This window comes from Acinonyx jubatus, chromosome B1 (genome assembly GCF_027475565.1).
Source record: "Acinonyx jubatus isolate Ajub_Pintada_27869175 chromosome B1, VMU_Ajub_asm_v1.0, whole genome shotgun sequence".
Classification (NCBI taxonomy): Eukaryota; Metazoa; Chordata; class Mammalia; order Carnivora; family Felidae; genus Acinonyx; species Acinonyx jubatus.
Window position 1 is genome coordinate 117,778,840 of NC_069382.1, and position 25,525 is coordinate 117,804,364.

Genomic DNA, 25,525 nt, shown 5'->3' on the forward strand with positions numbered 1-25,525 from the left:
TAGAAATATGTTATTTATGTTAACATGTATTGAGTTATTATTTTTAAATGAATTGATTTTTAAAGTTCTATATTTTAATTTCTGACATAATAAAAATCCATAGATTTAACTGACATAAAAAAGCTCGTTGAGGTTCTCAAAAATTTTTAAGAATATAAAGTTGTTTTGAGAACAAAAAGTTTAAGAATTGCTAGCCTAAGATTACAGATATGAAAACATTCAGTTTAAAGAAAATCTTTTAAACCACATTTAGGAAACACTACTTGGAATAAAAGGGCCAAGGACAGAAATCTGAGAGAGATATTCACCTTTTTACGGTCAATCAACCTCTATACATCTAATCTGTCCTTGGGACTTGTTTATTTTATCCTAGAAACATCTTTCCAATTTGTTCTCTAGAATCCTGTTAATTCCTTAATTCAGGCTCTCAATCGTTTCTCTTCAGTATCACTGCAGTATCCGCCTTGTCCACTCATTATAGCCATTATCTGTCAGAGAAACCCTTCTCAAACTATTGTCTACTTATATTTTATCATTTAAGACAGGTCTGAAACTGGTGCCTTTAAGTTAAAATTCAAACTCCATAAAACTATGAAAAAAATCCCTTCAGATTGCATCTAGCTCAGGCTAGCTCTCCAGTCTCTTTATACAAGAACACCTAGGGGCGCCTGGGTGGCTCATTTGGTTAAGCGTGTGACTTCAGGTCAGGTCATAAGCTCACAGTTCCTGAGTTCAAGCCCTGCAACGGGCTCTATGCTGAGAGCTCAGAGCCTGAAGCCTGCTTCAGATTCTGTGTCTCCCTCTCCCGCTCACTCTCTGTCTCTGTCTCTCTCTCTCTCAAATATAAGCAAACATTAAAAAAAAATTTAAAAAAGAATGCCTACACATGAATTATTGTCATTTAAAGCTGCACGGTTTTCTCAGCGAAACAGATTTGCCTTAGCATCAGAGTATTTGTCCATGTTGTCACATAAACCCAGAATGAAAGAGTTTAAATAAATAAAAGCAAGTAATTAAGCCTTCCTTGAGTCATTTTTTATTACTTTGTATTTATGAGTAATAGATATTTCTATAAATAGGTGACCAGACAATTGTTTACCAGATTAGAAAGAAAACCACTGAGTATCACTGATACTCAGTGGTTATCAATTGATACTCAGTGGTTTTCTTTCTAATCTGGTCAACAATTGTGCAAGAGCAGAACTGACCAGAAATAATCTGAATCGGATTTTTACATAGCTGAAAAATAATCACCCAAGTAAGATTTACACTGTCTGATCATTGCAATTGACTGGAGATTTAAAGAAAATTGTAATGGACTGAAGTAATGAACTTCATTGTTACTATTCATGTAATCTAGTCTAAGAGTTTATGAATTTACAACATTCTTTTTTAACTATACTTTCCTTTCATCATACATCCTCTCATGCCCCAACCCCCTCATAACTCACTAAATTGGAGGAGAGTGCATTAGGACGAAGAACACGCAGGGCACCTAAGTGGCTCAGTCAGTTGAGCGTCCGACTTTGGCTTGGGTCATAATCTCGCAGTTGGTGAGTCTGAGCCTCACATTGGGCTTGCTGCTGTCAGCCTATCATCGCAGAGCCCACTTCAGATCCTCTGTCCCCCTCTCTCTGTCCCTGCCCTGCTTGCGCTCTCTCAAAAATAAATATTAAATAAATAAATTGGTAGAAAGAACAACTCAATAAAGCCAAAGGTAGGTTTTATGCCACATTTCCCTAAACACATCTGACCAAAGGTCAGCACACAGAAAATGCATAGTTACTGGACATCTTTTCTATTATAAAACACCATGGTTTCTCACACAGTAAGGTCCCCCAAAGGTATCCCCAGGGTAGAAATTTGCAAAAGAACCATAATACAAATGTTTCCGCTTAATTAATGTACCATACCACACTTCTTTCCAATTTGCTATTATTGTAAATCAGTAAGTTTTCTTCCACTCTAAAGTCCACTATGGAAAAACCAGTATCTTCTTTGATTTGAGTCTATATTCAGCTTCCTATTGCAGTGTCATGAATGCCCACAAAACATGAAAATTAATTAAATCACATCTTTCCTACAATGAAATTATATCTTTTATGACTAACAGATGATGGGAAAAGCAGAAAATAGTCAATGTTTATAAAATATTTTTCTCTCCAGTTAAAGAACCATAATTGGCTTATTTTGAAGTATTGATTAAATCTCAATTATTTCTAAGAAATCCCTTCCTTACATACGTTTAAGTATAACTTCCTATTTCATTGGAAGTTTTTAAAAGAATTTTTATTTCTGACATTTTAGATTCCCTTAAAAACATTTTCCCTCTCAAACTGGAATGTCTACAAATTTTATGCCAACAATCTACTGAGGCTTTATGAATTTTTAATTTGTGAGTGGACTGTGACAATGAAAATAAAACATCTAGAGGTAAAACAGAGAAAAGGCCATTTTGGCTACTTGGTTCAAAGTCTCCTGGAGGCCACTTCTCAAGAGGCATGTCAGAAATGTTATATTAGCTGAAATTTCTAATTGTTCACAGTCCTTGTTATACTCGTAAGTGATAACAATTCTTGTTTCAAAATACAGTAAGTATTTCTAGTAAGCTGTTTACAGAAATGTAACAAACTAGAAATTCACAAGTACCCATCTCTATACATCAAACCTAAAACACCCCAAAATAATATTAATAACAACAATAATCTTTCATTCATGAATGACTGAAGGTAAAGTAAGAAAATATCTCAGGGGCCAAATAGTAAAGAGATAAAAATTCATGGTGCTAAAGGAATACATTGGAACCCATGTTTGCTCTGAGTTTTTCTGCTGATCCCTAGTACTGCTGGGTTTTAAGGAGCTCCATACTCACTGAAGGGGACAAAAAGTCAGGGCATGAACAGAGTGAGAGATCAGACCAGAAATCTCTTCATAAACTGGGGCACGAAAACCTGCAAAAGGAAATTTTCTTTCTCAGCCTTGGCTCAGGGTGGAATTAAAATGCAGAAAGACTGCTTCTTAAGATTTCCAAAGCTATAAGCATTCACATAGGTTTAGGATCTGGATAGATTCTACCCAAAAAACTGCCAAAAAACCTGCAAGCCAAAAATTTGGTTTAAAGTGGTCCCAGGTGGAAATTCAAGTTCCTGGCAGAAAGAGACCTAAATCCTTTCTTTAGCAAAATACATTAAAATCAGGCCTCAAAGGATTTCCAGAGATAAAGTTCCATGTTACATCAATTACAATGAAAAAAAAAATTACTTAAATGGTATTAGAGAACCAGGCCAGCAATCCACATATTACTATTTCCAGGAAAAGAATATAAATAAGTGTTAATATGGTGGAAGAAATAAAAAAAGAAAATGAGGCTGTGGTGAAACCAAAGATTATTAGGATGGGCTAGGCTTTGATAAAACACCCAAATGGAACTCTTAGAGATAAAACATGTAATGGCATGTAATAACTGAATTTAGAAAATTATGAGAAATTTCAAAGGCAGATGAGAAATGGCTGAGATATCTGATATCCAAAAGACAAATCTGAAGAAACTAAGTAAAATGAAGCAAGATGGACAGAGGGAAGACAGATGTGGCTGGGTGGTTAAGAGACACACAGCACGAGAAAGCTGCACATGTGCTTCATTAGGGTCCCAGGAGACAATGAAAGAATGGAGACAGGAACGATCTTAAAAACTCTTAACGGCTGAACATTTTCCAGATTATGGAAAGACATGGAATTTCAGATTTAAGAAGCTCAATTACATACAGGATAAATACAATTATTAAATATCTAGGACACATCATTATAAACTAAGAAACTCAGATACAATGAGAAGATGTTAATAGCTGTTAATGAAAAAAAAAATAGACTGCCTACAGAAGAATGAAGAATGGATATGATATAACCAACTTCTCAACAACAACACAGATGTGAGAAGAGAAGAATGTTTTTAAGAACTGAGAAAAAACAACTCTTATATTCACTGAGGCTATCTTCAATTATGATGCAAATAATGATATTTTGCACAAAATGAAATCGAGATTTATTTAATTTATTTATTACCAAAAGAGCTCGCCAAAGAAAATCTTTAAAGATATACTTCCTGAGGGGAAAAAATGATCCCAGGAAGAGAGTTTGAGATGCAAGAAACAACAGTATTCAAAGAGAACTGTAAATATGTGGCTTAAGTTAAACAGCATTGATTCTATAAATATAAAATGTGGAAAAAACTAAGAATAATTATCCTGTAAAGGTGAAAAAGAGATGATTAAAGCATTACTAAAGGCCTTTAAATTTTTCACTACGAAGGAAATATAACAATTAAAGACAATAGTTAATAATTAAAGATAATTATTAATAATAATTTAAATCTAGTTTAAGTATACATCTTAAAATTTCTAAGATATCACTGAAAGACTAAAGTAGCACGCCAATGGAATGGGGAAGGACTCAAGCTAAAAGAAGGCAAAAAAAAAGATTACGGAAAAGAGAAACATTAAAAACTGGAACAAATAAAAAACAATAAATGACAGAATTAAATTCACATACATCAGGTATCATAATATACATAAATTAAATTATACATTAAAAGATTAAGAAGCTAAGACTGAATTTAAAAAATCCAGCTATGTACTATTTATAAAATATACACCTAATCGATAAAGACAGAGCAAAGATATAAAGACAGCTCAAAATAAAAGAATGTAAAAAGACATACTGTACAAATAACAAGCTTAATCCAATGGCCAGAAATTACCTTGCATACCAAATATAGAGATAAGTGTTCTTTTCAAGCACATGTGGCATATTTTAAAAATCAGTCCAAAAGTAGGCCATAAATAGAACTTAATAAATTTCCAACTACCTGACTAATATAGACTGCATTCTCTGGCCATACAACAAAATTTAGAAATCAACACCAAAAAGATAAATTAAAGCCTATACTTCCTGAAGAAGAAATCAAAATAGAATTAGAAAATAGGTAGAACTGAATAATACTGAAAAGAGTTGTAAGAACCTGTTGGAGAAATTATAGCCTGAAATGTTTATTGTAAAAAGGAAAAGCAGAAAGGTTCCATGCCCATGAGCTAAGCATTTATAAAATTCAAAAAAAAGCAGAAGAAAATAAATATCAAATGGAATACGAAAATAACAAAAATAGAAAAATATACAATAGAAAAATAATTTAATGTAAAGGTTGTCTTTTGAAAGGACAAAAGACACTGAAAAACTGATAAGCTCCATTGATATTTAAAAAATAAGACAAGGGGCGCCTGGGTGGCTTGGTCGGTTAAGCGTCCGACTTCAGCCAGGTCAGGATCTCGCGGTCCGTGAGTTCGAGCCCCGCGTCGGGCTCTGGGCTGATGGCTCAGAGCCTGGAGCCTGTTTCCGATTCTGTGTCTCCCTCTCTCTCTGCCCCTCCCCCGTTCATGCTCTGTCTCTCTCTGTCCCAAAAATAAATAAAAAACGTTGAAAAAAAAATTTTTTAAATCAGACAAATGATCTTAAAAATTAAAAAAACATGCAATTTCCTATAGAGTAGATATAAAAAATAAAGGAATGGTATAAGCAATTTTAAACAGAGAAATGTGAAAACAAATGAAATCAGCAAATTCCTAGAGAAATAAAACAACAAAAGTGACTCAAATAGAAAACCTGAGTGGATCCAAAACTCTTAAATATATTCAGCTGAAACATTCAAAGAACAGGTAATTCACAATGGAAAACATAATTTGGAGGCCAGCCTTATACTACATACAGAATTAATTCCAGATGGATGTTAGACTTTAACGAGAAAGTCAAAAGGTTCAAATTTTTAGAAGATATTTCTATGACCTAAGAGAAGCAAAGACTTCTTAGACAGGATATAATAAATATAATAATAATAAGCTAAAAAAAATATTGACACACTTAACTATATTAAGAGCATGTTTATCACAACTGTTAAAAACTAAGTTAAAAATTGAAGCCCCGAACTCAAACTTTGAGAAGATATATGTAAACTATATAACAAATATGTCTTAAAGTATCATATAAAGCATTTTTACAAAGAAAAAAAAAAGGTGGGTAAAAAGACACAAGGAAGCCCCTCATAAAACAAAATTGGACACTGATTATATGAAAAACATAAATATGTAAATATAAGAAAAAATGCCCGTTAATAATCAAGAAAGTATAAATTAAATATATAATAAAATATACTTTCACACTCACTATATTGCAAAAATAAAAATTCAGGAAGTACCAAGTATTGGAAAGAATGGAAGCCCTGGGAGCTCTTATATTTCTATCAAGTAAACTGGTACAATAGTCCTGGAAAGACAATTTACATTAACTACTATATGCACAGATCCTGTGACCCAGCAATTCTCTTCTCAGACAGATGTCCCCAAACTAACACAGTGCACCAGGATTGCAACTGCATCAATTAAAGACAAAACCAAAAAGCTCTGTAAATAGTTACAATTTTTTTTAAGTTTATTTATTTTGAGAGACAGAGCGTGCACATGGGGACAGAGAGAAAGAGAATCCCAAGCAGGCTCTGAATTGTCAGCACAGAGCCCGATGAGGGGCTTGATCTCACAGACCTGTGAAACCACGACCTGAACAGAAATCAAGAGTTGGATGCTTAACCGACTAAAGCACTCAGGTGCCCCAACTAGTTAGCATTTACATGAATAGTAAGGCTGATAGATAAAATGGGGTGCATTCTAATTATGGGGCAATGGAAATAACTGAACTGTGTATACATCAACATGGATAGGTCTCAAAAACATAATATTCAGTCAGAAAAGAGTTAATATAATATGTTTTCATTAATATAAAGTAAAAACCCAAAACAATACAGATAATATACTTCACAGATAAATACACATGCGGTAAAATTATAAACTAACCAAAACAAAAACTATAAAAGGAAAGTACAGAATGGTGGTTATCTAAGAAAATGGGGAAAGAGAAAAGATGATAGGGGAGGGGTCTCCAGAGAGTTCAAGGGAGTTGGTAACATTCTATATCTTCAGATGAAGGGGAGCCTGCAGGTGTGTGATTTTTAAATTTCTCTATAAAATGCTTATACATACGTACTCTGCTATGTATGCACATTAGAGTACAAGAAAAGAATTTCAAAAATAATTTTTTCATACCAGTAAAAATGATCAGGAGTCGTGATTCAAAGCAAACATTACTTTCTAGAGTAATGAGGTAAATCATAATTGTGTACACATTTATAAAATCAACATAAATGAGTTCCTTTTCTAAAAGAAAATTTGGAAACTTTCAAACAACAAAGGAGAGATACTGATTTAAAACGCACAATGCCACTATTTCTAACTCTTTAAGCAGTGCCTTGTTATCCATCAACCGAGATTATATTCATGAGAAAATTGGTCCAGATCAGTGGTTCTTAAAGTTCAGGGTGCACCAGCCACAGAAGAACTCATTTGATATTTATTCCCAAAACCTCTGCTCTCTGTTTTCACAACACACTCCCAGAGCTGTAATTCATTCAGTAGGACTAGCATTGTGCCAGGTATTAGAAATTCTGGCAAGCCCCCTTCCCACTCCTTGAATAGTCTGATTGAGATGGATAGAGACTCACACAGGGAATAATGATTTGTGTTCATTCTTCTTGCTATTATATAAAGTTGGAACAGTGTAGGAAGGCTTCCTATACTTACTTCGTGTAACAATACAGGAAGACTTCCATTACTTCATAAAACCAGCAAATTTAATTTACCATTCGTGAGTCCCCTTTACTCTTAAAAAATATTTCAACTTTGAAAATTACAAACATTTAATACACTAAGAGTAGTTTTGTTGCATTCACTTTATTAGAGAAAGCCCAAACCCATCAAATTATAAAAACGAAAAACTAGAACCACCAGAAAACGGGATTTCTATTTGTTTTTAACATGTATATATTTTCCTTCATATTTACCACATCTAGCTAGTGAGAAAAACAAACCCAATTATCTAAATGAGAAGTTACCAGAAAGAGAAATGTCACATCTCTCCAGACTTCTCCTTCCCACTCCATGCTGGTGTTTTTTTCTGAGCTTAGTCTCAGGCTTCACCTGCTGATCATCCTGGGCCCTCTAAAGGAGTAGGTGCAAATCCTGAGGTACATGAAGCTGTTCTTTGTTATTAGCCTTGATGACTTAAATCAGTGCTCCTCTTCCTAGTTCAACCTACTTCCTCAATTTCCACTTGTTTTCTGTTTCCTGAACTTTAACCCCTCCTAGATCGTTTTCTATTTACCTGGTATCTGACCCACTTCTTTCCTTGCCATTCTTTTTAACCTTGGGTTTTCTATTCACCACTCTGATCTCTGCTTCTTGCCCAATCATGAACACCTTGCCCTTTATGTATCATCCTAGAGCACTCCTGTCTGTCCCAACCTCCTTCTCTCCCCCACTCTCAGCCTCCCTTCCCTCTCCTCCTTCTCCCACATTTCATCTCTACCCTTCCTCCCACCTTTCCTCCCTCCCTCTCATTTTATATATAGAAAAAAAAGTACTAAAATCAGCTTACATTTATTGAGCACTGATTCTTTGGCAGAGACTCTTTAAAGCTCTTTTTGTGTATTAAACAATTTAATCCACATAATAATATCAGATGAAAGTATTAGTACTTAACTCAGCTCTCTGCTACACCTATTATTCTGGGCTCAGAGGCAGGGAGTAGGATTTCTGTGTGAAATATATTTATTTAAAATTTGTTTAACAGAAAAAAAAATAAATTTCTCTTTTGAACATTAGCCTATACAGGACATTTTGGGGAGAAACTCATTGTAAGTTGATGATTCCTAATCATCACCTAATGTTTTTGAACCACGCAATTTTTCTAAGAAGGAAACACAATATACAACAAACCAGAGTATAAGACACAAGGCATGGTACTTGACATAAGGGATAAAGTAGAGGGAAAAATAAGACTAATAAACAATACAGAGTGAACATGACTTCTCATGCCTCATGCCAGATGATTCTTCCTTTCCCACAGTTAAGAATGGCAGGAGAATGCTGTATCATTACATATGACATAGACATTTAGAGTCTCCGTGGATGCCAACCACAGGATAATTAGGTCTAAATTCACAGTCCATGCACTGAACTATGTCTTCCAAAAAGCATCACTTCTCAAAGCTGCACAAGTGTCCGCACATAGAACAAGAATGTGCTTACTCCGCTTTTTGTTCATCTCTTAGAACTATAGATATGCATAGTAAATAACTCAGAGTAATTAACCAATGATCATACACACATACACATACACAGATACATGTCTGTGTAAACAGACGCATACGTCTATACGTGTGTGTGTATATCTGTACATATATGTACGTATATATCTGTGTGTGTATATATGCCGATTGACATCTTGCCATATTACCCCTACTTAAATGTGTTCTTCCTTAAAAAGGAGATATTCTTTTATGTAACCACAACATAATTTCAACATCTGAGAAATGAACATCCTACAACACTACTAATACACAGTCGATAATCACATTTCATCAATTGTCCCAGTAATTTCCTGTAGAATCATATTTCCTAGTCCAGCATCCAATTCAAAATTATTCATTGTGTGTAGTTTTCATATAACTTTAGATTCCTTTAATTTGGAGCAATAATTCATCTTCTCTATTAATTTCTTGACCTTAGCATTTTTGAAGAGTACAAAAAAATTATTCTGTGGAATCTTTTAGTTTGAGTTTGTCTGACATTTTCATCATGATTAGATTCAGGTTATGTATTCTTGGCAAGAATACTGCAGTAAACCTTTTCATAATTATCAAAGAGAAAAGCCCAACTGTACCAATAAACAGTTATAAACCTGCACTTAAAAAGCAAAATTTGTACTCTTCTGTTGTTGTTGTCGTTGTTGTTTTTGCTGTTTAGAAAGCTGAAATGTTTTAAAAACAAAGTTACCAGCATTACATTTTTAAACTTGAAGGAGACGAAAAGGAATTGTCAAAAATAATTACGAAGAATTGAGAGTCATAAGTAAACGATAAATTTTTAATAGAATTAGAGATGAGGAAAATATTTTTCAAGCAGAAGGGATCTGAGATGAGTTCACTGATAAAGGAGCTTTTCAGTTGACCTTGAAGAACGGCTGGGATTTCAACTGAAAATACGGGGGTGGGGAGGTGAGCCAGATAAAGAAGGCAGCATAAGAACAATGGGAGGGAGGTGGGACTAGGAGGTGATGCATCAACAGGAGGTGATGCAATTACCCTAGTGTACAGCATGTGTCTACACCAACAGTAAGGGCAGAAATGGTTTGGATGTCTATGCTGGAGCCACGCCCTCAGAGGGCTGAAAGATCAGCAAAAAAGGAAGGACTTCGTGTGAAGGGCCGTGAGACCTCACTGACCAGCGAACCAGAGCTCTTACAGCAGGACATGGCTCAAACGGGAGGAAAGAAAAACAAATGCTTCTGCATAGTTTGTTTCTAGTGGGTTGCCCTTGTTCTCATTTTGTTTTTCCAGTAACTCCACTGTTAGCATTGCTATTCTTAATTTTAGGCTTCTTCTTTAGGTTTAATGAAGCCAGACATCAGAATCCTTGGTTTGGGACTATGATAACAAAATTAAAATGTGAAGGTTCGTCATGAAAGAATTAGCAGGTTTCCCACTGCGATTACATCTACCATTTGACAATGTAGAAAGTGAGATAAACATGAAATATTGAAATAGGAAATGTTAGGCAGGAAGCTAGGCCTGAGCGACCTAAGGTGGATGGACCTTAGATGTCCCCAACCGAGGACTGCCCAGGGAACACCCCACTGCACCCATCTAGCAGTCCCTTTGCAGTTACAGCATCCCAGCAGAAGAGTTAAGTTCCTTGTGCTTGTTGCACTTGTGCAGAAAGCAGCCCCTGGTCCTTACTCGACCGACCAGGGTCTCTAGAATAGAAATAATGTTGCCATTGCCTATCCTGTGCAGGCATTTTGAATACATCTTGCACAAAAGACATGCTTAGTTGGCTAATTATATAATCCAGGCCTGTCACTCCAGTGTTATGACCCTAGGACCCACCCCAAAGAAAAAGTTAGTATAAGCCCATACCCCAGAGTTTCCAGGGTCTTTGTCTCTCTTGATTGGCCTTCTCCCTTAGAATATACTTTAATAAAACTTTGCTTTACTTTCGTTTCACTGTTCTGTAATTCTTTACCGTGGCAGCAAAAAGAACAGAGGCTTCTTTCCTTTTCCATCTCACTCTCAGTAACAAAACAAGTAGGAAACATACATTTTCATATGTATATGAAAATATGATAAAAATAAAGCTTGGAGAACACTGACTCAACTATCAGAACAAACTGCAGGGCGTGGAAGAGTCCAAAGGCAAAAGATGTCACGATAATAAACAAAGAGCAAGGGAGGAAAGAGACCCAATAAGTGTGCCATGATCAGAGAAATTACTAATGATTTTTTAAGGGGAAGATCTATAAATAATAAAGTACATGATGGTACACCAAAACAGTTTCTTTTTTAAGAGAGAGAGAGAGAGTAGGGAAGAAGCAGAGAGAGAGAGAGAGAGACAGAGAGAGAGAGTATCCCAAGCAGGCTCTGTGCTGTCAGCACATAGCCCAATGCAGGGCTCCATCTCATGAACCCTGAGATCATGACCTGAGCTAAAATCAAGAGTCGGAATCTTGACTGTCTGAGCCACCCAGGCGACCCTCAAAAATGTTAGTTTTTCTTATGTAAATTTGAGATTACATAATTTATATTCTATATAAACAATGCTATATGAAACCTATATATGTAGAAAGACTAGATGGAGAAAATGAGGCAAAGATCAAAAAATTAAAAAAGAAATAGAAGACCTATAAAGGAAGAAATATGGTCAAAGTGGTTGTATCACACACAAAAATGTAGAAAACACATACTGGTTTGTATTACTTGCAATCTGGGAATTAAGAAGACAGGAAATTTAACTTTCTTAATTCCTAAAAGGAAATAAAATACTCAGATTAACCATAAATCACTGTATCTTTTTTTCGTCTTTTTTAATATTAAAAACTTTTCTCTGGAGCCCTGATTAATTATAAAATACCTTTCTTTTTCAATAAGTTTTATAAAATCTCCTCTGGTTTTTCCTTATGTGAATATATTAGAACATTTAATTATTTCCACGACTTTCTGGCTTTTTTATTATTCTCTTTATCATGTTTCTGAATAGTAAATTTCCTTTTGTCTTTGTATTATTTCTCTACGGGACAGAGAGTTGTAGGAAAAGGACAATAAAAATTGAAATCCACACCTTTATCTTATTTCACCTATTTTTTGAAACTAGACTATATGAAAATATGATAAAATAAATCTTTGAGAGCACGGACTCAACTATCGGAACAAACCTCAGGGCCTGAAAGAGTCTAAAGGCAAAAGGTAATCACAACAAAGAACAAAGAGCAACACTCAACACCAACAGCAATATGGAACAAAATAGCTTAGCAGTTAAACTGTGTATGAAAACAAATTTATTACTGCCTAAACCATAGCATTTATCACCAGTTTTGTCAAAGGACACAACCTACACATAAAAGTTCTTTTATGCATGGTTTGCAATTGTTTATGGATCTACATTCTGGTTGCATGCTTGTAGTTCAGACAAATTTATCATCTTGGAATGTATTTTCCCACACAACTTTTTGTGTTTTCCATTTGGTAGGTGCATCTAAGTTACTTTAAGAAATCAGAGTCTAAAACTTGAATATGGGGAAACGAGAGCTTCAAAATGAGTGTCTTCAAAACAGTCCTGCGTTGTCCATAAAGTGTAAGCTTTTCCCCTATCAGATATCAATAGAAATATAATTTGAAGATAGAGCAGAACACCATTGACATAGCCACCCAAAGGTACTCACCATAAAATAAAATAAGTAAAACGGCAAAAAGATACTCTTCAATATTTTTACCTACCATTAACATTGTAATTTAAGTGGTCAAAACAACCTGAGTTCTTCCAGGAAATGGAAACGATGGCTGTGCAGAACCACACAAAATTTTTGCCACCAGTTTTTAGTGCTCCTCTGTCTCAGGGCATAAAATCACTTGTACTTTATGTGCATCATTGTCATTGTTTCCATAATTTCCAACTGTAACATTTTCCCTTTACAACCAAAAAAAAAAAAAAAAACCCACCACAATGTACCTGGGGAATACTAAAAAAAGAAGAAAAAAAAAACAGAGATCATAAGAGAGTTGAGGACTGCCAATTTGAAAATTGTCATGCCAAGTCAACATTTCCCCCTTTTTGGTCCTGGAAATCATTCCAAAACATAGAGAATGAAAAACAATTATGCAAATACCCTATTTATTAAAAATGGGAAACAGTGAAATCCTAGACCTCCAGATTAATGGAATGGTTCCCAAATCAGTGGTGACTGAGCGAAAGGGTGTGCAGGAGGAAATAAGGAAAAGAAACCTTGAAGAAATAATCCAGAAGCTGCAGGTTTCAAAAAGAGCTAACGAACACAACCTTCCTTAAGGCCACAGGAGCCATGCCTCTTTATATTGTAGACATCATGCAGCAGTGTCAGGTGGAAGCATCTGTGGAAACAGTACGATGCCAAAAAAGCAGAGAAAGTGAGGCTAAATGAGGAATTGTACAGAAAAGACAGATTCATAAAAGCAGTCTGTGTCTGTGGAAACAGAGAAGTGAAGTCTTTCATCGTATGTGGGAGAAACAGAACAAAACAAACAACAAGACCACACTGCCTGTCTCCTTTGGCTAGACCAAGTAAAACTCACTCAGTTCGGTGATGCAGAAGTGAAAGTGGACCCCACTGGATCTATATAAAGATACCACAAGAACAAGAGAGAGGGGTGGGGAGTGGGGGAGTGCGGGTGGGTGGGGCAGAAAACCAGTGGCACACAGGGAAGCACACACTAAAAATATGTCACCATAAAAGAAGCTAAAAATTGTGGCCAAATACCTTGCCATGGATTTTTTTTAAATGCACAGCAATGCATAGTAATGCATAGCAAGCACCTTTTTCAAGCAATTATATCAGGCAAAAATGCAAGGTGGCAAGGTGAGGTTAGCAGTACAAGAACAAGGGATGAATTATAAGCCTCCAGTCCTCAACCAAATGGCATAATGGAAACAAGTAAAAGCACCATAAAAATGAAGGAGAAATTGGAGGAATACAGGGGAAGAGAGAGTCCTGAAAGCATAAGAAGGTAGCAAAGACTGAAGTGGGAGACACAAACTAAGTAAATATATATTAATAATAAATGAAAAAGAATTAGAGAAAAATTGTAGAGTGCAACACAGATAACGTAAACCCAACATACATATAAAAAGGATCCCCCCAAAAGAAAATAATAATAAAATAGTGCAAATAATATAATAATAGTGCAAAGATTTAAAGATGTAAGTCAAGAGAGGCGCCTGGATGGCTCAGTCGGTTGGGTGTCTAACTTCGGCTCAGGTCATGACCTCATGGTTCGTGGGTTTGAACCCTGCGTCTGGCTCTGTGCTGACAGCTCAGAGCCTGCAGCCTGCTTCAGATTCTGTCTCCGGCACTCTCTGCCCCTCTCCCGCTTGGGCTCTGTCTCTCTGTCTCTAAAATAAATAAACATTAAAAAAAATTTTTAAAAAAGGCATAAGTCAAGACCACTTGAATCTCCATCTGGGGTGAAAGACCAAAACAAAACAAAACAAAACAAAAAACAAAAATAACCATGTCCCTGGGTAAAATAGTTCTGAACAGTCAGCACTAGGATAAAATTCTAGTGAAAATCTCTAGGCTTCAGATATAAATTAATAATTACTTATTCAGTCAGGTAAATAAGAATTCTCTAAACTCTACAATGCTAAAAAAAAAAAAAAAAAAGATGAGTGACATGGTCCTCAGCCAAACAACACTCCAAGAAACAAACATGCAAGAATTCTGAACATGCAAGAATTCTGAACATGCAAGATTGCAGAAACGTTGCTCCAAGGGCCCTTCCTCAGGAATCTCTGAGGGGTGACTTTCACACAACAAGATGATTTAAAAAATAATAACAAACGAGCCAGCAATGTAAGCTCCTGTTGAAAACAAATCTTCCCCCATGGACAGTGGAACCATCAGATGACTGTAGCTCCGGGTGGCTGGACTGTAACCTTACAGGATACCCCAATCCACAACCTCCCCACTAAGCAGCATCTAGATTCCGTAACTGTAGAAACTGTGACACAATCATCATTTGCTGTTTTAGGTTGCTGAATCTTAGGGTAATTTATTACGCAACAATAGCTAACCATAAAACAAGGCTTAGAAACTACTGATTTGAAGAGAATCGAATGTAGAAAATAGGAAGAGGATTTTTTTTTCTTAATGTTTATTTTGAAAGAGAGAGAGAGAGAGAGAGAGAGAAAGACAGCACAAGCAGGGGAGGAGCAGAGAGAGCAGGAGAGGTAGAAAAGGCCAGTGAGGGGACATCAGTGATTTCATCAAAAGTGACAATGAGGGAGCCATAGATATCGACAGCAAGAAACCACAGCGGGCAGACCACCACAAGTAGGAGCGTGAAGAGAGGACACATTGGTCTCAGTAAGGAGCAGCAGGTGATGCGTCCCAGTGAATGAGGGGAACTCCAAACAACCCGGAAATGTGCCCCAAGAAGGAGAGGCAACACTTAATATTTGATATGATCAATAGAAAATAAGAACCCCACCTCTTCCCTGTGCAAGAGGGAACCAGTGCTACAACACTGGGGACAAAAGGCGAAACACACCTTGAGAAAACCAGGAATGCAGTTGACCCAGCACCGCGTCCAGCTCTCACCCAGGCTGGGACAGAAGAGACGGGGGGAGGGACAAACTTTAACATTAGACACCTTCACAGTTTTGACTATTGCATGGAATAGTAATTAATTATGTAATTAATGTAATTAATGTAATTAATTAATGGAGGGGAACCTTGTGTTCTGCTTTTTAACATGTGGCTATGTGATGAAAACTAAATTTTTAATTTAAAACTAATAAAAGAAATAGTATTTCATACCATAGTAGTAGATACCATACAGTTACCAGCACAACAGGAGATCTGTAATTCTAAAGCAGACCTTCAATGCCTGGACGGCTACTTACTGGTAACAGTAGTAGATATTAACTCAAGCCTCAGCAGTTAAATAAGAAACCAGCTTTTAGAACCAAACTGACATATAGCATAGCATACCATATTTATTCTACCAAGTATGATCGCATACAGGCTACCCTAAGGAATATATTTATAAACCATTTTAGAACAACTGATAAGACTTGATTGGAATATAGCTAAAAAAAAAAAAAAAAAAAAAGAAGGTGGGAAGAGACGCCTGGGTGGCTCAGTTGGTGAAGCGTCCGACTTCAGATCAGGTCATGATCTTCCAGTTCATGGGTTTGAGCCCCGCGTCAGGCTTGGTGCTGACAGCTCAGAGCCTGGAGCCTGCTTTGGATTCTGTGTCTGCTCTCTCTCTCTGCCCCTCTCCGCTCACACTCTGTCTCTCTCTGTCTCTCAAAAAATAAAATGTGAAAAAAATATGGAATGTCGCTAAAAATTAAGAACCTTCATGCATTTGAGGAAAGTGTAACAGACATACAACATAAACAAAGTTAACTTTCATTTTTCTTTTTCTTTTGTATCCTAATATCGGATTTTCATTGGTTCAAAAAAACCCTTTAAATTTCTTAATTATAAAAAAATATAAAGGAGATTTGGCGACACTACCTCTGAATATGATACTCTCGATTACAGCGATGTAATCTTCGGGCTCCTGCTCGGTAGACATTTCCCATCTGCCTCTGACGATATTTAATAATTTGTAGAGCTGATCTGAACTCTTCACCCCACACAGCAGAGTAACCACACTTTCTGGTGAATGAAGTATCTTTTCGAGAAACTGACATTTCTTTGGAGTTAGGTCTTTAAGGAGGCTATTTGATAAGATCAAAAGTTTACATTTGTAAGAGTTTAAACTCAGCAATTCCAAATCCCAAAAAGAGTAATTCTCCAAGCGATATAACAGGACCGCTTCCCTTTTCACAACATGTAAAAAAACTTCCCTCAAGTACAGAGCCCATTCCTCAGCATCTTCTCCATGTATCAGTAGGATGTCTTTTGTATTTTCTGGAAAAAGAGAAAATAATGTATTAATTTTCTTATGTTTGAAATGCTAACAGCAGATTATATTATTAACCTCAAATTTTTTGTACGTGCTCTTTAGGGAACATATTACAGGACCAATAATATAATTCCTGTTATCCCCATCATAATCATACAGGATTAAATTAATCCTTTATGTAAACACAGTTCATGCTTTGTGCAAGTCTTCGCTGTACTCATTGTCCCAAAGTGAACCAGGATGCTCAACTGAAATAAAAGAGAAATCTCATGGAGGGATGAAAATAATGTTCTGTAGGATTACAGGGAGCTGGGCTATGAGACATGGCTGTGCCAGTAACCACAAAATTTACCTAGATCACAGTATTTAACTCCTTTGAACTACTGTTTCTTCGTCTCCTAAATGAAGGCAAAAAATAAATAAGCCCTGCCCAAGGAATCAGATTGTTCTGTGAAGATATGAGGGAATTTACACTCAATGTTTAAATCTTTTTTTCAGGCAGAGATGAGTGCATAAAGATAGGTGACAGAATTTCCATGCCCAGAATACCAACAAAATAAAAATTTTAAAAAAGAAATAAATTCAATAGCAGAAACCAAATAAGAGGGTACCGTATCGCGTGTCATAAGTTAAATTTCATGCTGGTGAAATAATTAGAAGGTTCTGACGGGACAGCAGTAATCCTAAACCTCTCCCTGATCCTATAATCAATACTGATAAAGAAACTTGAGTCATCACCAAAACCAGCAGGGTGCTTATGAATCTCTTCCCCATCTGGAAACAATTCAAGAGGGTGTCTGCAGAGGTAGGAAAGGCCCCTCTACAAGGGCCCTCTACCCGTGGGTAGCAGGGCCCACGGGTGAGTCAGAAAAGCCAGTCAAATCCCACAAGAACCCAAGTGCATCCTTGGGCAGAAGAGACGGGCCTTGCAGACACCATTCAACAGGTCTCATTAGAGACTATAACCCAGAACCTCTAGTGAAGGACACTTTGCTTCTCCTCTGCTTTTCTTTCAGGCCATAAAATACTGGAATGTCAATTTTATCACCCCAACTGTAGCTTGGAAGGAAAAATAAAAGTAGCAAAAAAGATAGGGAAGGGAATTTCAAGAACAATTTGCCCACACAATATTAAGCAAACAGTAAGCCTAAACAGAGCTAAGGGAAACACGAGAAAGACGAAAAGATTAGCAATACAAATTTTTAGTTATGGGAAGAGATTATGGCAAATAATATTAACAGTGAAAATATGATCATAAAAATAATAAAAGTAACACAGCCTGCAAAGACTAGTAGATATCATAAACGGGGGGAAAAGGCTTCATAAAAGTTATCTATAGTATAAAAAGACCATAGATTAAATAAGACCATAGTTCAAAGACAAGTTGATTTTACTTTTTTTAAAAAAAGTATCATTTAAAAGTGTATAACAGATAAAGAGACAAGTTGAGAGCCAAAACAGTAGTTCTGTTAATATATAAATTAGAAAAAGCAATAATAACCATAGATAATATTTTAATTTCCAAACTAAAAGAAAAGCTTGATATGTTTGCAGTAAATGCAAAAAAGAGAACAAGGCTAAAACAGCTGGTGAAAATATGATATATCTGGGTAAGAGACAAAAAAGGAAAAGTTTCAATATCAATATAAAGACAATCTAAAAGCTAAAGTAAAAGAGAACAAAAGACACATTAAAATATGTTAAAACATAATTTAAAAAATCCCTAAAATATAAAGAAAAAGGAACCAGTTCCATGTATCAGCAGGGAATAATCATGTTCTAAGAAAAATTGTTAAGAAAAAAACCTATCTTGATTAAACTGCCCTTAGGTTTAATGATTATTATAAAATGTCTTCACGTATTCAGGAAGGAAGACCAAGTTACCCAGGAGGAGGAAAATATTAAAATGATCATAGATTTCATCAGAGCAATTTCAAGCCAAGAATCATAAGAAAATTCTTGCAAAAATAATTTTTTAGTAATTCATACTACAGAATATGATATTGTACAGCGATGAAAATGAACAATGCTACATGCAACATGGATGTATCCAAAGACTTAATATGGAGTGAGAGAAGAAAAAGAGTTTATACTATATGATTGCATTTATATGAAGTTCAAAGACAGAAAAACAAAAAGATCCATGATGATACAGATAGAATATCTGGACATAGGATAAACGAATGAAAACAGGCATGGGGGGGCCTGCCAGGATTCTGAAAATGTTCTTGTCTTGGTCTGAATGGCTGTCACACAAAGTGTACATATATAAAAACTTATTCATCCATGTACCTTAGATTATGTATGTAAGTTATTCTGCCATAAAAAAAGGTCAAGTATCAAAAGAAGAAATTTCCATGATGACAGCTGTTCAAGAGGCCTACAGACCAGTTAGGACTTATCACAGGTGAATGGAGCATTTTGGGAGGGAGATCCAGAGGAAATAAAGCAACTGTAAGATTATCTCATATATTTGAAAATTTGAGGAGAAAATACTAAGAATAGGGGTTTGACAGTTCTGATAGAACTTTTCGACAAACAATTCAGGATTGATATATTACAATCTTTTGCACGTAAAATACAAAATTAGGTAAAATTAGTTGCAGCAAAATGAAACAAACAAAATGCCTAAAAATTATAAAAGAAAGTAGAATCATTATACACTATTTGGATATAGTGTAAATGTGTATATAATCATTGTCATGGACAAAGTATCTATGTCCTCCCCCAAATTCATATGTTGAAATCTTAACCCCCAATGTGGTGGTATTTGGAGGTGATGCCTTAGGGGGTAACTAGGTCATGAGGGTGGAGCCCTCATGAATGGGATTAGTGCCCCTGTAAAAGAGGCTCCAGAGATCCCTCACCCCTCCTGCTGCATGGGGACACAGAGAGAAGTCAGCAATCTGCAACCTGGAAGAGGGCTATCACCAGAATTCTATCTGCTGACACCCTGATCTCAGATTTGCAGCCTCCGGAACTGTGAGACATAACATGTTTGTTGCTTAGGCCACCCTGTCTATGGTATCCTACTAGAGCAGCCTAAATGGACTGACAATCATAATAATGTGAAAAATGACTGATGATTTAACTAGAAATTGAGATTTAAATATCAGATAGACTTAAGATTAAAATCCTTGCACTGCCTGGCTGGCTCAGTCAGTTAGGGGTCTGACTCTTGATCTTGGCTCAGGTCATGACCTCACAGTTCATGGGTTCAAGCCCCACATCAGGCTCTGCACTGACAGTACAGAGCCTGTTTGGCATTCTCTCTCTCTTCCTCTCTCTCTGCCCCTCCCCTGGTTGGGGATGGCTCTCTCTCTATCTCTCAAAAATAAAATAAACATTAAAAAAAAAAAAGATTAGGGGCACTTGGGTGACTTACTTGGTTAAGCATCTGACTTCAGCTCAGGTCATGATCTCACTGTTCATGAATTCAAGCCGGGTGTTAGACTCTGTGCTGACAGCTCAGAGCCTGGAACCTGCTCAGATTCTGTGTCTCCCTCTCTCTGTCCCTCCCCCACTCATGCTCTGTCTGTCTGTCTCTCAAAAATAAATTTAAAAAAACATAAAAAAATTATTAAAAAATATTAAAATCCTTCTCTAGCACACAACAGGAAACAAATAGATACTAGTTAGAATTGGTAAATCAAGAAGTAGTATATAGATGTATCTTTTAGAAAGATAGACTGCAATAACAAAAAAGGAAGATGTGAAAGATCTGTGGTTCCTGAGGTTCTGTGGGGAATGGAATTTTGATTGGGGAGGGAGAGAGCAGCCGACCACGGGTTTACATTACAAATGTTTTATCATCGTTCAATATGCAAGTGAAACCAAAATCAGAATTTAAATAACAGAAAAATCCAGGCAACAAATAGAAGAACCAAAGTGAACAAAATGGAAATGTAAAAGTTTAAAAAAAGAAGATATGGTAAGTTGAATACAAGTGCATACAGAACAAAATCAAAATACCAAGGGGACTGTGACTGCACTACAAAATGCATGTGTTAAATATCTTGAAATAAAAGTTATCATGGAATGGGAAAGCGGAGCATTTGGGGAAAAGAGTACAAAATATTAACTTCATCTTTCATAGTATTTAGTTATTTAATACCTCTTAAATTCAAAATATGAAGCTAAAAAATGATTCCATACACTATTTTTGTATCACCATTTTCCCTAAACAATAATGAATAATTTAGAGAGTATTCCAAGTAAAGATTTTTCTCTGAAAATTAATATGTCCTTCAATTTTACATTAATTTATTTTATTTAAAAATAGCATATAGAATATGATCTCATTTTTAAACAATGACCCCCTGAGCATCTACTTAAAATAATTCTATAAATTGTTAGCAAGTTATTCATGGAAGATAATATCATGGGAGATATATTGCTTTCTTTTTTAAAATCTCTTCCATATTACTTATATTTTTGTAGTAAACTTGTATTATTTCATAAAACAAAATAATCATCCTTAAAAGCCAGTTGTAAGTCATTATCATCAATACAAAGAGTAAAACACCAAAACTCGTAATCCACAATTATCTTTTTTCCTCAGGATATAAAGGTTGTATTTTCTACAACACTGATGTGCTGATTAATACTACAACAATTTGAGAGCTACTGTATTTTTATTGAATTATCTATGACTTGTCTCATGATATAAATATTCTCTCCAAAGACAGATGCTTTCTCTTTCAACTCTGTGAATTCTAAACAATGCCTAGCACAATTTCTTGAATAGATAATCAATAGATTTTTAAATATATTCATGTATACAGAATGAAAAAAGACATCTGGTAGAAAACATATGGGAATCATACCCAAGTTGTATATGAGTCATCAGTATAGTTTGGTCATTCTCTGTATAGTGTCTCACCCCACCTGGATGTTAAATACTTGCTGGACAAACACAAACATGGTGTCATAATTCAGTATTTTTATGTTTGAGGAACAGTAGAGAAAGAGTTTTCTATTATATATAGCCAGAGTAAGGTACTATATAGTCATAAAATAATGGGAGTAAAGATAAAACTAATGATATAAATTATCAAGAGCTTCAAATAAACTAGGGCTCTACATCTTTTACATATATCATTTTACTTTATTCTCAAAATTACCCTAGTGAGTAGGTACAAATACTATTCTCATTTTACAGATGAGAAAATTGAAGTGGTACTGGGATTAGGATTCCAATGCAGGCAGTCTCACCCTACAGCCTATACTTTTAATTTCTAACATCTAAGGACACAATAACATTATTTAAAAATAGATTCCTTGTAGTGATATGAGTTAGGTTAGTCAATATTTAGCAGTGTGTGAGTTAATCACAAGTATGTAAAGTGTGTGAAAGCTTACTAAGACTGGTTTCCTACCAAGGAAAAAGAGGAAATAGAACATGCAATGTACTCCAAGAATATGGTTATTTATGAAGAACTTACAGAACTTTCTTCTTGACTCTAAAACTTACAGCAATACAATTACAGAACAAGTTATGAGGATATTTAAAGTACAGAATGAACATTCTCATGTTATGTGATTGGGTATCACACTATCATAAAAAAAATCAATTCTAGAGACATTCATAACCTATCTTTCAAAACTTCCCAAGAAAAAATAGACAGGTAGTCTTTCTTAAAACTCTGTGACCATTTTATTTTTAGGTTGAAATTGAGCCTTCCTTTTAAATTTATATTTGACTTACAGTTAGTCAATAACTTCTGTATGATAATTTTCAAGCTTGAATATTAGCATTAAATGCCATTCCTTTCCTTTCTATACATAAAATCATTTCTACCTTTTAATCTTTAATTTTCTCAATTATGATTTACTGAGAATTTCCAAGTACCAGGCATGTTGTTAAGCCTGTAACATGTATTGTTTCATTTAATATTAATAAAACTATATGGAGTTAGCCTGTTATTCTTATTTTACTGGTGATCACACCGAGCCTCAGAGAGGTTAAGTAACTTGTCAGGACCACAAAGACAGTAATTGGTCCTTGTGCTGCCTTCCAGTCTTTTTGTTTTGAAATGATGAGTCAAAATGCAAAAGTTAATCAAAGGCCTTTTCACAGACACCGTTTTCTGTTTCCTTACCAAGATTGTCCTTGAGTAACATCTGGAGCAACAATAGTTCTCTGTTGATTCTCACGAGGAACCTACTGGCCTTTGTTTTACACACTTGAAATAATCAAACCTAAATCATTATTTGCCAACTTAAGGAGGGTTATTGTCATTAAGATTGGCCGACTTTTATAGGCTGTGAAATGAAACAATAAATGATGGATCCGAAATACAGAAACACAAAATTTTCTTTCCTGGAAAGCTTCATCAAAATAAAAGGAAATTGCTTTTGAAGATTCAGTTAAGGTCTGTAAATAAATTATTTAAAATGTAAATCTCCAGTCTAGCAACATAAGGTAAATGACAGCATTATACAATGTAGGAATAGGGTAGAGTCATATTAATTTTTATAAATTTACTCTAAAGTGTTCTTTCAGATTCCATGACACTTTTTATTTATCCTACAAAGTGCTATAACAATTTTTTTAACTTGAAGGAAATTTGTATCGATAACTGATATCAATACTTGCTTTTGCACTGAGAGCAGATTATTCTATGTCTTCCCAAAAGAATGAGACTGATTGATCATCAATCAAAGTCCTTCCTAGTACATCTGCATAATTTCAAATGGCAAGTTTTCTTCTTTTTGAATAAGATCCCATCTCTTACCCATGTCTGTGCATAATGCAGAAAGATTTTCTACCTGGTGACCGAAGTGCAGGAAAAAAAGAGCAGAAAATTGCAAAGAAATGACTTATAGTCACAATGGAATCATTGTGCTAACATGAACATTAATCTTGATATGATCACACACAAATATACTCAAAATTTATAGCAGCGTAACCTAATTTATCTTATGCTCTGACTTTGTAGTCTAGTACAACTAGGAAACAAAACTGGGGATGGGGATTTTTCAAAGGCATTACTGTAGTACAATGCCCTCTAACTCATGTTTCTCCTCTAGGAAAGTTGGTTAATTTCACTTATTCATAGTGGCAAAAAATATCGGGTGTTTTCTGTATATATCTGTGTAGCAGATGCTGCTAATGTGCATCCCATATCTTCCTGGCCCAAAGGCTGCACTTAGCGGTCAGCTGTTAAGCACACTGACCATTTCCAGCCTCTGTTTTGCTGCCTGAGGACTTTCTCTGCTCAGAGGGAGCTTCTGCAGCCCATGTGTCTGGCTGGCAGCGCAGAGGTGCTGGGGATTTAGGGCAGGGAGGGCTGGGAGGCAACCCTCAGTCAGTGAGGGACAGAAACCAGTGTGTACATAACAGCTTTCCCACCCTTCAGTGGGACAATGCTGAGGTTTGTTCTACACAGTAGTTACAGGATCCCCAGTGAGGCTGAACTGTAATTGTCTACTGTGTTATTCCGCTTATTAATACGCACATTATTGGCTTTTCACACCTTGTCTCACATGCCCTATTTTCCCGCTAGTGCTTCCTGGGCTCATCCTCTAAATCAACTACTTCCATTCATGTCCATTTCTCAGAGTTTTCTTCAGGGGAAATTGCTCTTTCTCTCTCTCTCCCCATATATGTGTATTTATAGGTTTATGTATATAGTTTATAAACACATAAACATAGCTCTTCCTTTCAAATACAGGAAGCTACCAACACATCACTTTCAGATTATGCTTTTCAGCTATGATAAAGAACCATCAGGAAAAGTTATTTTTATACAAATGCAGAACCTTCCTCTTTCTTCTTCCTTTTAAGATGCAAACAAATGCTTTTGTGCTTCACAAAACAACCTTGTAAGAGAGGTTCTTTTCCTTTGTTGTAAAAAAATTCAGGGTGTTAACTGTTACAGGATTATTTTGCGAAGACTTCCCACCCTTCATATATAAACTGCAAATGTTCAACTCCTCCACCTCTATCAATTTTAATCTTTGACACAAATTGTTAATAGTTTATTTTTAAAAATATAAACATAAAAGATTCTGCATCTGTGAGCAGATTTTAAAATATTTCTAACTTACTTTGTGCAAATTTGTGGAATTGTATTTCTGCAATGTCCGTATCTTTTCTTTCCTTTTATTGCCATTACTCTATAGATAATTGAATCTAAGACAACATTGACCATAAGACAAGCTATTATTTGATATTCCTCTGGGGGAAAAAATACTGTGATCAAATGAACCATAATATACTATAAATTGTAAGATGAATTCTGATATCAGGGAATCTGACTAGCCCAGACAAACAAACAAAAAAAACATTGTCAGAATTAATTAAATATGGTAATAGTATCATCTTACACAGGGTCTTAAGTGCTTCTCATTTCTCCAATTCCCCCTCAAGAATAATCTCCTTAGGACCTGGATATTGTTTATGATCTGTACAGACTGATT

At 35.5% G+C, this 25,525-nt stretch overlaps 1 protein-coding gene across 1 annotated transcript in view; it reads right to left on the minus strand.

Annotated features, from left to right (window-relative positions):
• The window catches only part of BANK1 (B cell scaffold protein with ankyrin repeats 1), a 309,171-nt gene that overhangs the window by 257,970 nt on the left and 25,676 nt on the right, over positions 1 to 25,525 (minus strand). Inside the window, exon 2 of the mRNA XM_053217099.1 lies at positions 16,708 to 17,106. Within this exon, the coding sequence (XP_053073074.1) occupies positions 16,708 to 17,106 (399 nt within the window). The remainder of the gene's footprint in view (positions 1 to 16,707; positions 17,107 to 25,525) is intronic.